Below are 13241 nucleotides of genomic sequence, written 5' to 3'. Positions count from 1 at the left end.
GAGACACAGGTTTGATCCCTCGACAAGAAGATCCCACGTGCTGCAGAGCAGCTAAGCCTATGTGCCACAACTACTGAGGCCCACATGCCCTAGAACCTGTGCTATGCAGCAAGAGAAGCCACCGTGAAGAGAAGCCCAGGCACCACAACTAAAATGTAGCCCCTGCTCACCACAACTAGAGAAAAGTCCCCCAGCGACAAGGACCCAGCACAACCAAAAATAAATAAAAATCATTAAAAAAAAAAAAAAAAAAAGACAGGAACAACTACAGGCAGCAAAGTATGTGAACATTAGTTTAAGAGCCAGACCTCAGACTTAATTTCTCTATTCCTAAATTCCTTTGGCTAGGCCCAACAAAACACTTGAGACAGTTTTATATTGTTCTATGCTAGTTGCCTAATAATGTGTGTAAAGTGTGTCAGGAAGTATGAAAAGACTCAGACTTTACGCTATTTGCAATCTAACAAATTAAAATAACAGGGGACTTCCCCAGTGGTCCAGTAGCTAAGACTCCACACTCCAAATGCTGGAGGCCCGGGTTCGATCCCTGGTCAGGAAACTAGATCCCATATGCTGCAACTAAAAAGATCCCACATGCCTCAACTAAAAGATCCTACATGCTGCAATGAAGACAGAAGATTCCATGTGCCACAATTAAGACCTGGTGCAGTCAGATAAATGTAAAAATAAATTAGAATACCAGTTTTATGGATACTGACAGAAGACATGAGATTACTAATCAGAGAAAAAGGACAATTTCTCACAACAATGATGGGTATCCAGAGTAGCCAGAATGAGTAGAGTAGCCAACGAGTAGCCAGAATATCTTTTTTTTTTTTTTTTGGCTATGCTGCATCTTCACTGACGTGAGCAGCAGACACTCTCTAGTTCCAGTGAGCAGGCTTCCCACTGAAGTAGCTTCTCTTGATGCAAAGCACAGGCTCTAGGGCATGTGGGTTTCAGGAGTTGCAGCTCCCAGCCCCTAGAGCACCCACTCAACAGTTGTGGTGCATGTGTTTAACCACACCGTGGCATGTGGGATCCTCCCAGCTCAGGGATCGAACCCATGTCTCCTGCATTGGCAGGTTGATTCTTTACCACTGAGCCACCAGGGAAGTCCAAGAGTCAACTTTTTTCTATAATTTTTCTTTATTGTTTTCTGTGTTCATTGATTTCTGTTATTCTGCTTGAAGTCTTTGGATTTTTCTTTTTCAAGTTCTTGAGATGGAATCTAAGGTATATATTGATATACTTGGAATCTAAGGTATATATTATGTATTTATATATATATACTTGATATATTTCTTCTTTTCTAATGTAGTCATTTAATTCTATAAATTGCTCTCTCAACATTGTCAACATTTGTGAGATGTGACTAAAGCAGTGTTTAGAGAAAAATTTATTATATTAAATGCATGTACTGGGAAAGAAGCTCTCAAATTAATGATCTACGTTTAAGAAACTAGAGAAGAAATGAAATCCAAAACAAACAAAAGGAACTAAAAATAAGACCAGAATCAGTAATGAAAGAGGCAATATCACAACAGAGCATATTAGAAGGATAATAAGACAATATTTAAGAACTTTACACTCATACTTTCAACAACTCATATGAAATGAACAAATTCTTAAAGAAACAAATAATCATATATCACTGAAATATATAACCTAAATATATTGCATCTATATTGCATAACCTAAATCTTGCATCTATTAAAGAAACTGAGTTCATAGTTAAAAACCTTACAACAACCATGACCTTCAAATTCAATATATAAAATAGATAATACATCATGCCCTAGTAGGGTATATAGCAGGAACATAAGGTTGAGTCAACCTATGAAAAACTAATCAACATAACTCACCATTATCAGTAAACTAAGACAAAAAGCTCTATGATTATCTCAATATATGCAGGAAAAAATTTAACCTAATTCAATAACCACTCACGATTAAAAACCATGAGCAACCAAAATAGAAGGAAATGTCCTCAGCCTGTATCAATAGCTAACATGATAATGAGCAAACACTGAATTGTTCCACCTAAAACCAGGAACAGGACAAGAAAGGATGTCTGTTCTCACCACTCCTAATCAAAATCATATTGGAGGAAAAACTATTAAAACTCTTAGAAGAAAATAGAGGGGGAAAGCTTCATGACATTAGATTTGGCAGTGATTTCTTGGAAATGACCCCCAAAGCACAGGCAATGAAAGAAAAAATAAACTGTATTCATCAAATCAAAACCTTTCATGCATTAGAGGACAGTATCATCAGAATTAAAGGCAATCCATAAAAGTCAGTATAGTCTAAGCTATGGTTTTTCCAGTGGTCATGTACAGATGTGAGAGGTGGACCATAAAGAAGGCTGAGTGCTGAAAAATTAATGCTTTTGAATTGTGGTGATGGAGAAGCCTCTTGAGCATCCCTTCTTCAGCAAGGAAGATCAAACCAGTCAATCCTAAAGGAAATCAAACCTGAATATTCTTTGAAAAGACTGATGCTGAAGCTCCAATAGTCTGGCCACCTGATATGAAGAACTGACTCATCGGAAAAGACCCTGATGTTGGGAAAGACTGAAGGCAGGAGGAGAAGGGGACGACAGAGGATGAGATGGTTGGACGGCATCACCGACTCGATGGACGTGAGTTTGACCAAGCTCCAAGAGCTGGTGATGGACAGGGAAGCCTGGTGTGCTGCAGTTCATGGGGTCGCAAAGAGTTGGACATGACTGAGCGACTGAACTGAACTGGAAGAGTTCAGGAAAGGTCAAAAGGTGACACCACGTGTCTAACCACCTCCCAGAATTCTTCTTGCTGACATCCATCTTGGATGAGCAATGCTTGCGCCACCAGGAAGGACTCTGAGTCAGAATAACTGGCCAAAGACAACCCAGAAACTAACCCCATCACCATAAGCCCCGAGACTGCGAGCCACGTGGCAGAGCAGTTCTCCTGGGTTCCCTTACCCTACTGCTCTCTGCCTGGGCACCTCTTCCCAATAAAATATCTTGCTTTTTCAGTACAGGTGTCTCCTTGGACAATTCATTTCCAAGTGTTAAGACAAGAGCCCACTTTCGGGCCCTGGAAGGGGTCCCCCTTCCTGCAACAGAATGGGAGAAAATATTTCCAGATCATATATCTGATAAGGGATTAATATTCAATGTATATAAAGAACTCCTACAATCCAACAACAACCAACCTTATAAAAACTGGGCAAAATATCTGAATAGACTTTTGTAGAGAGATGATACACAAATGGCCAAATAAGCATATGAAAAGTTTGACATCACTAGTCATTAAAGAAATGTAAACCAAGATTACAATGAGATACCACTTCCCATTAGGATGGCTATTATCAAAAAAAAAAAAGAAAGAAAGAAAATGAAGTGCTGGTGAGGGTGTGGAGAAATTGGAACACTTGTCCATTGCTGGTGAATATATAACACGGTGTAGCCCTTGTGGAAAACAGTATGGTGAGTAGTTAAAAAATTAAACATAGAATCACCACATGATGTAGCAATTTCACTTCTGAATATATAGCCAAAAGAATTGAAAGGAAAGACTCAAAGAGCCATTTGTACACCCAAGTTTATAATAGTATTATTCACAGTAGCCTAACATACAACCAACCAAAGTGTCCAATGACAGATGAATGGGTAAAGAAAATGTAGTATATATAAACAATGGAATATCATTAAGACTTTAAAAGGAAGAAAACTGATGAATGCTACAACATGTGAACATTATGCTAAGTGAAATAAGTCGTTCAGAAAAGGACAAATATTGTAGAATTTCATTTATAGGAGGCAGCTGCTGCTGCTGCTAAGTCGCTTCAGTCATGTCCAACTCTGTGTGACCCCAGAGACGGCAGCCCACCGGGCTCCCCCATCCCTGGGATTCTCCAGGCAAGAGTACTGGAGTGGGTTGCCATTTCCTTCTCCATAGGAGGTAGCTAGAGTAGTCAAATTCACAGACAGAAAATAGAATAGTTGCTGGAGGAGGAAGAGCTGGAGGAGGAAGTAGGGCAGGTTCTTATTTAGTGGGTACAGTTTCAGTTTAGGAAGAAGAAAAAAGTTCTAGAAATGAGTGGTGATGGTTGCACAACAATGAATATTCTTAATACCACTGAATTGTATACATTAAAATGGTTAAAAAAGTAAATTTTATGTTATGCATATCTTATCATTAAAAAATACTTATACTAAGGTCCTAGCCAATATAAGGTGAAAAAAGAAATCAGGCCACATGGCTCAGTAAAACTCTCTATTACTTGCAGATGACAGGACTGTCTAAACAGAAAATTCCCCAGAATGAGCAAAAGAGGTGTTAGACCTAATAAGAGAATGATTTTAGCAAGGTTCCAGATCGATATGTTTATTTCTGAACAATATGGAAAAGAAAATGTTTTTAAAAGACAGGAAAACTTACCAACTACAACAACATAAATCTAACAAAACTATACAAATTCTGCATATGCTGATAAAAATCAAAAACGACCTAAATAAATGGAGAGATATATCATGCTCATGGACTGGAAGAGTCTATGTTGTTAAGACATCTATCTCCCCTAAATTGTTCAACAGGGTCAAAACAATCCAAATAAAACTGCTGCAGGATTTTGTAGAAATTAACATGCTGATTCCAAAATATATACAGAAATGTTGGTTTAGTCTTAGGCCATCTTCTCATCTCATATTAAACCCTCTACCTAGACAATTTCACCCATAACAATGTCAATAGCCATCTCTACCAAATAGATTTTGAATGTAAACACCTCTTGAGCAGACACTTTAACCTCTGAGCTACCAGGGAAGCCCAGAATTTCATTAGAGAAGTAAATTTCAGAGACGATAACTAACTTGAAAAATTCACCAAAAAGACTGATTATTACAAGTGGAGGTAGTTACCTTAAAAATACAGAGAATTTCAGAGAATGTGCCAGATGATGGAATCATTATACAGAGACTAGAGGAATGACTGCCTATTTTTAAGAGAGACCCATCGTTACAAGAAATAATCTTGTACAAAATCCTAAATATTTAGGCTGAACTATTTTGGTGACGGATGTTTTGGAGTATCCTAGACATCACTGGCCTATTCGCCAAAGTCTGCTTCTAGGCTTTCTGAGGCCCTGTTTGAGATACAACTTCCTTTGTGCTCAGAAAAACAGCAAAGGCCCCAGACAGCTAAGAAATTAACCAACAGCTGAGAAGACCTTTATTCATGTAGGAACAGTAGAATACAACACAGGGCACCAATTAGGTCATGGTTTTACAGTCCACAAACATCTTATCTTGAAATGATAAACTGACAGTAAAAAAATACAGATACATGTCTATTAAGTTATCACAACTTATCTTGAATACTTCTCAATGAAAAACACTGAGTTTCTAAATTTTCAGAGGCAGCTATATTAGAAGACTTTGACAGCTGGCTTAAAGTCACCTCGTTAAAGCCAAATACCATTTCCACCCACTAAGCCAACACAGAGACAGATATACTCTACCTCTGAAATAAATAAACTCAAAAATTTCAGTCTCTGACCAAATTTCCTTTGCGGTCACTTAGTACTTCTCACCTAGAAACTGTAAACAATTCCTCGCTGGCATCCATCCTACTCTACTTACCTTCTAAGTCACTGAGTCCTATATATTCTATTATAGTATTTTTTGATAAAGAATCCACCTGCAGTGCAGGAGACCTGGGTTCAATTCCTCAGTTGGGAAGATCCCCTGGAGAAGGGCATGGCAGCCCACTCCAGTGTTCTTGCCTGGAGAATCCCCATGGACAGAGGAGCCTGGCGGGCTACAGTCCATGGGTCGCAAAGAGTCGGACACAACTGAGTGACTAAGCACAGCACAGCACCTTACCAGTGACCTGCTAACTGCCTAATCCAATTGATACTTCTGTGTCTTACTACCTCTACAACACTTGAAATGCCACACCAACTTGAAACTCTCTTGCTTTCCCTTTTATGATACCTCTCTCTCTTGGTTTTCTTCTTTCTACTCTGTGAATCATTGTTGAGTTTAGGTGTTACTGATCTGTGAACTCACTTTCTTCTAACTTTGGGTTTACTTTGTTTTGTTCTGTCACTGGACTGCCAAGTCTTTGAGGAGAGATATGGCATCCTTCAATTCTGCAATTTAAGTTCTGATAGCAGGCACCAAATACATTATTAGTGATAACAATTTAGGAAGTAAATAATACATAAAAACTGTTAAAATCTATAACCATTTAATTTTACCAAGGTACTGTTAAACTGTGAGGTCATTTGGGAGATATATATAGTTTCTCAATGATCTTTTGGCAAAATTTCATTTCACAAGGAAAAAATCACAAACAACAAACTTCAGAACATACCGAGCCACTGTTGCTGAGATATTTCACACCAGTATTTCCTCACTGAAAGAATGTCCTTCAGCAATATATTGCTACAATCAGCTCCATAAATAGCACCACTGGATGAATCTTTCACTGTATATATGATATAATTCAACAGTTCTTGACATTTCAGCCTGGGTGCTCCTATTTAAAAATAAACAAGCAAAAACATTAATCTCAAGAAAAATATGTTAAGGACACTTGGAACAGCAACTGTATGAACCTCTTTCTCATAAATGAGTGATTAGAAAATTACAGCCCTTGGGGCAAAATTCAGCCAATCATGTTTCTGAAAACAAAGTTTTGGGAGGTAGGAGGGGCGTTCAGGATGGGAAATACGGGTACACCCGTGGTGGATTCATGTTGATGTATGGCAAAACCAATACACTATTGTAAAGTAATTAGCCTCCAATTAAAATAAATAAATTTATATTTTAAAAAATCCAAAAAAAACACCTTTTATTAGACCACAGATATATCTATTAACTTACATATTGTTTGTGATTACTTTCAAGCTAAAACGGCAAAGTTGAGTAGTTGAGACAGAGACTATATAGCCTTCAAAAGTCAAAAACATTTATATCTGGTCCCTTTACCAATCTGCTAGTCTGCCAAATCTGAAGGATTATATAACAAAAATAATCATTCACTCTATCCTTAATAATTCACAATTTCTGACATTAGACCTAAAATGATTCAAAGTTTCTTGATGTTTTTAATAAAAATCTAAATTTATTAGAATAAGATATTAAGGAGACTATTATTTACTTTGAAAAGAAAAATTACTTTCAAGTCCTATAATAGCATTTATTGCATACAAATATATAAGGTTATAATTAGTTTTGTTTATTAGAGGTCCTGAAAGTTTTATATATATATATATATATATATATATATATATACATAAATACATTTTATATATATACATATATATAAAATGGATATATTCTTAAAGGTAACAAAGTACATTTAAAAATTACTTAGTTACTTTTGTTACAATAAATCATGCTGGTGTCACAGTTGAAATTTTTCATATTTCACTATTAACAACCTTAAAATTGCATACATATTTTTTGTTGCAAGCTATGAGCAAGTCATTATGTACATCTGAATATATACTAGTTTAGGGTTTTTTATGATAAGACTAGTTGTATTCAGTATATATGTATGGTAAATAAAAATACACTGATCAACTAAAAACATCATTGCTCCTTGGCCTTTTGTCTAAAATGTTATTTTTACTAATGACTTGTATTATAATTTTAGAAATCTGGCTAATGATGAAATGCACGATCACAATATCCTCTGCTGTAACACCCTGTGCATTTGTCTCTTATAGTCTTTGTAATATTTTCTTAACTATAACTTCTGTCATAGTTGAACAATATTTGCTTACTGGTTCCTTTCCAGATACCACTTTTTTTCTCATCTGTTTCTTTCATCAAACCTTAGATGTTAAGCCAGTCTGGCAAAATTTAGACACGTATTAAATTCCCATCAACCCTCAAACCGTTTGAAAAAAAAAATTTAGGAAGTGAGATAACATGATAGTAGCAACCTGGTCTTGCTCTGAAATTAACAATGTTTAAGCTACAAAGTAAAACTCAAAAGAAAAAAAAGCCTTAAATAAAAATACACTTTAAAATGTGATCTCCACTGTCAATTTTGCAATAGAAGGGTTTTTTTCACTTTAAAGCAAAATTCTAAGCTGCATACTTTTCTGATGGGCTACGAATGAGCTACAAGTATCTTTCATTCAATCATAAACTCTGTAAGACCATATTAAGATCTATTAAGAGCCCAGCAGTAGTAGCCAAGAACACAAATTTTAATAGATGCAGAGCAAAAGCAGGTGCAAAAACATTTCAGTGTGGTTTTCTTTAGTCTATGAATGGAGTTTCTTCTCAGGACTTGGAGCTATCCACATGAAATGGCAACTCAGAAGAGACAGAAAACTAAATTTTGCTAAAGCCATTATCTTTAGACTCAACTTTCATCCTATCATTCTGAAATATCATTTACTAACAATTCTATATCCTTCTACTTAATGTTTACCCATATTCAGCTTTTCTGATTCTTAAACTAAACTTAGCATCACAAAGCCACTTTCTGAAGAGTAAACAGTTTGAGTCCAAGTTCCTAAACAAATATTTCTGCTTCTAGCTTTTCAGCACTGTATGACAACCATTTCCTTACAGAAAGCAATTTCTGCATTCTGGTTCAAAATATTAGCTTTTCAAAACATCAACCGTGTAAGTATAAAGTGGGAGCCATGCTGCTCATCAGGAGCTAAAAAGAATTTATTTATTTATTTATTTATTTATTTATAATAAGCATGGTACTGATTGAGAATGGGTTCTGACTGCCAAGAAAGCTAATTGATCTTAGAATGAATTAGTTAAAGAGTATAGAATAAAAGATATTCAAGCCCTGTTCCACTCCATACCAATCAGAATATGCCTATAAGACTGAGTCCCACACATTTTAAGAGAGAGAATAAAACTGAAGAATATTTAGAAAAGTGACACAAAAGTAGGCCATATGAGCTAAAGGAAGTAGGTCTGTTTAGTTTATAGAAGACGACTCAGGAAATATCATGTCTAACTTCAAATATCTCAAAGGACGTCATATTAAAAAGATTAGTATTTTTCTGTATTATCTCAGAAAATAGAAGCAGTAACAAACAGACAAATTTTCCCTACTATGAGAACTACTCAAAGATAGAAAAGAAAGTCTCAAAAGGTATGTTTAATCATTGAGAATATTTCAGTGCCAGGGACATATAGATGGGATTCAAGAAAAATGGGTAGCAAATTTTTTTTTCCAAGCTATAACGAGTAGATTCCTGCCATGCAAAGTCCATAATTGAGGTCCTGTTACAGTAGCCTCTGGGAATTCATTTCTTTCTAAACTGCACCTGATACAGAAAAAAAGGAGGATGTATTCTGTCTGCCAGCAGAAGCGGAGGCAATGGAGATTGCATTCCAGACCCAGCGCTGCCGGCAGCCTAGACACCTGCATGTGACGAAGGGATGGGGATCCAGGGGGAGCTGAGAGGTCTATTAAGTGTTCAGATTTGAAAGGCATCAAACCATCCCTCCAGCTACAAAAGCACCTTTGAAAACCATGACATTATCTTCTGGAGTAAAAAAAAAAATTTGTTTAGTCACTCAGTCACGTCCAGCTCTTCATGACCCCATGGACTGTAGATGGCCAGGCTCTTCTGTCCATGGGATTTCCCAAGCAAGAATACTGGAGTGGGTTGCCATTTCCTTCTCCAGAAATAATATCTTTTAATTCTTCCAACCCTGAGATTCTATCATTCTATGCTTGTATAAAACACTTCCCTTGTGACTCAGCTGGTAAAGAATCTACCTGGAATGAGGGAGTCCTGGGTTCAATCCCTGGGTTGGGAAGATCTCCTGGAGAAGGGAAAGGCAATCGACTCCAGGATTCTGGCCTGTAGAATATTGTATAGTCCATGGGGTTGCAAAGAGTTAGACATGACTGAGTGACTTTCACTTTTTCACTATGCTTGTATGCTGCTGCTGCTGCTAAGTCGCTTCAATCATGTCTGACTCTATGCGACCCCACAGATGGCAGCCCACTAGGCTGCTCTGTCCCTGGGATTCTCCAGGCAAGAATACTGGAGTGGGTTGCCATTTCCTTCTCCAATGCATGAAAGTGAAAAGTGAAAGTGAAGTCGCTCAGTCGTGCCTGACTCTTAGCGACCCCATGGACTGAAGCCTACCAGGCTCCTCTGTCCATGGGATTTTCCAGGCAAGAGTACTGGAGTGGGTTGCCATTGCCTTCTCCTGTTTGTATAAATTCCTCCAAATATTTGAAGCTATAATATTAAAAATCATTATATGTACTAGAAACCAGAGTTACTACTCAACATTTATCTCACCATATTGAGACCAAACTCATGAAACAATAACCCATTAAGCCAAGTAACAGCACTTACTTTTATTTGCACATTTGATGAAGCCCTTGACCAAGCTACTGATTTCGTGCATCTTTTTCTGCCTAGTGGCTTGTGTCGAGGCTGATACATTTTGTCTTGCTGTTCTCAGACATTCTGTTTCTTTCTGAATATATTTCTGTAAAAACCTTCAAAAAAATGAAATGGAATTCCAAAAACTTGTTAAATACTAACATTATTTTTAATAGTTTCAAAATGTCCTTCATGCCATCATAAAGAGCTTTTAAACCACACTTCTTCAAATAATGTACACTAACCAAAACAATTACATTTCCAAGGCCAAGCCCTCAATACCAATTTAAAGTCTGGTCTACAAAGTTCTTAATCTGTTTACTTCCATGATTTTCTACTGCTTTCCTGCTTGCTTTCTCATTTATCATTAAAAGCTTGCAATACAATTAAGAGCTCTCAATTCTTTCTCACCTCTTTCTGCTATTTAGTACATGACCTGTGTGTGTGTGTGTGTGTGTGTGTGTGTGTGTATTACATGACCTACTATTAGGGAAATTAAAATGGAGGAAGTCTTATACAAGCTTCAGAAGCAACAGAGCAGGCCTGTCACTTGCTTCTGATCTGCCTGGACACTGCCTGGATTTCATACCTGCCTGCAAGCACAGCAAGTCAGGTGGCACTTGAGATAAGAAAGGAATGGGTCTTGGAATCTCTTAAGCCCCTGAGGACCTGGCCAGTCCCCCAGGGTCTAAAAAGTTTTATGACTCACAAGGTGAAACCACATTGTAAAAATTAAATCAGAGTTTCATTTGTGCATGCAAACTGAAGATGATAACAGTCTGTGGCCTGGGATTATAAGCAGGAACCCCTAAAATAGCAATTTGAAGTCTCACCCTTGGGGTGGACATAGAGCCCAGGACCTTTTCCCAATTGGGACTCCAGATTGCTGTTAACAAGGGACTTCCCAGCACTGTTTAAGTCTGAATGTTGGTTGGCCCAATTTGGTGATGTATGTGCTGTTACTCTTCTCTATTGTTTGAGAGTCCCTTGGACTGCAAGGAGATCCAACCAGTCCATCCTACAGGAAATCAGTCCTGGGTGTTCACTGGAAGGACTAATGTTGAAGCTGAAACTCCAATATTTTGACCACCTGATGCAAAGAGCTGACTCATTTGAAAAGATCCTGATGATGGGAAAGATTGAAGGCAGGAGGAGAAGGGGACGACAGAGGATGAGATGGTTAGATGGCATCACTGACTCAATGGACATGAGTTTGGGTAAACTCTGGAAATTGGTGATAGACAGGGAGGCCTGGCGTGCTGCGGTTCTTGGGGTTGCAAAGAGTCAGGACACGACTGAGCGACTGAACTGAACTGAAATTAAGTTAAATAATCATCTATTAAAAGTTGAACTTATTTATTTGTAACAAGTGATTTCTTTTGTTAACAAATCCTTTGAACCTAAAACAAAAGTAAAACTATCAGCAAAATAGGGACCTCCTTCCTAAAGAGTTGGTAAGTTTTCTAGCCTTAATTTAAATGAAGTCTGCCTATAAGATATTCAAGATTAGCTGGGAGTGTTAGGTACACAGATGGCCTACATGATCAGCTTATGAAAAATATTCATCTTTAGATAATAACTCTATTTGTAGTAGGCTTTTTGGGGGACTCAGTGGAAAAGAATCTGCCTGCAAATGCAGGAGATGTGGATTCAAAACCGGGGTCAGGAAGATCCCCTGCAGAGGAAATGGCAACCCACTCCAGTATTCTTGCCTGGGAAAGCCCACGGACAGAGGAGCCTGGTGGGCTAGAGTCCATGGGGTCACAAAAGAGACCAGAATAAGTAACTAAAACAACAAAAATTATTTGTGTCATCTGAAATAAAGTAAGGAACCACAGGAAAAGAAGTATGTATTTTTCATGTTATCCATGATGAAATCCTCAATGGTCTGTCTAGTGCCAAATAAGAACTAAAAAATAAAATAGATTATCTATTCTAAACACTCAAGAATTAATATATACTCATATTTCCCTAGACTGAAAATGTTCTTTCAAGTTTATCAGTATTCTACATTACTTTAAAATACTTTATCTTTCCTAAGTCTTACCACCTATTTCTAGTTATCAATGGATTTCATAATTGAAAATTATACCTTTATATAAAAGCATCAGTTCTGTTTGTCACTCCAGTCAAGTAATGAATTGTGTCTTTCCAAAGCATAAGTTTTGTTAACTGCATTTATATGGAATTTTTCTAAAATTCTTTTTTACTTTTTATTATATTTATACATTGCAGTTACTTAGAGCAATATTTAAAGATATCAAAGTTATAAGGACTTAATATAACTTAATATTATTCTCTAATTTGAAATAAAGTCTTATGAATGAAGTGATATGAAAGAAATTCTCTCTCATCTTGAGTGAGATATATCAGACATTTTATTGAACAAATAACTCAAAAATCTTAATTTTTTTATATGAACATCCTTTAAAAATTATGTTTCAGATAAATATTGAGCATCAATTTCCTATGCAAGGCACAATGATATACAAGAAGCAAAGATAAACTGACCTATATACACACAAAAATATCACAACAGAAATAAAAATGAAAGAGAAAAGAAAAGATGAAAACAAAATATAATCGAATACCTAAAAACAGCATCCCAATTCAAATATTTCCCTTGTTTGGAATCTGAATGCTGATCTAAATGTCGAACAGTTTCAGGATCCTGAATCAGGCGCTTAAATTTCTCAATCTCTCTCTGTAAATGAAAAAGAACAAAATAATGAGTTACCAATCACACATTCATTTCAAAGAAAGATTAAATTTAAGTAATTTACTACCTTTCGCTCTGTAGCTCTATCGAGTTCTAGTTGACGGCAGCAAATAAGCAGATCATTAAGTGCTAGACTCAT

General features: G+C 36.8%; 1 protein-coding gene across 1 annotated transcript in view; it reads right to left on the bottom strand.

Annotated features, from left to right (window-relative positions):
* The window catches only part of ATM (ATM serine/threonine kinase), a 141836-nt gene extending 128595 nt beyond the window's left edge, over nt 1-13241 (bottom strand). Inside the window, exons 1-4 of the mRNA XM_068988664.1 lie at nt 13170-13241; nt 12975-13087; nt 10354-10499; nt 6366-6530 (exon numbers count right to left, since the gene is read on the bottom strand). Of these exons, the coding sequence (XP_068844765.1) occupies nt 6366-6530; nt 10354-10499; nt 12975-13087; nt 13170-13241 (496 nt within the window). The remainder of the gene's footprint in view (nt 1-6365; nt 6531-10353; nt 10500-12974; nt 13088-13169) is intronic.

The sequence above is a fragment of the Capricornis sumatraensis genome, chromosome 16 (genome assembly GCF_032405125.1).
Source record: "Capricornis sumatraensis isolate serow.1 chromosome 16, serow.2, whole genome shotgun sequence".
NCBI lineage: Eukaryota > Metazoa > Chordata > Mammalia > Artiodactyla > Bovidae > Capricornis > Capricornis sumatraensis.
The sequence above is the reverse complement of the archived record's forward strand: the minus strand, read 5'-3'. Positions and strand labels throughout refer to the sequence as shown.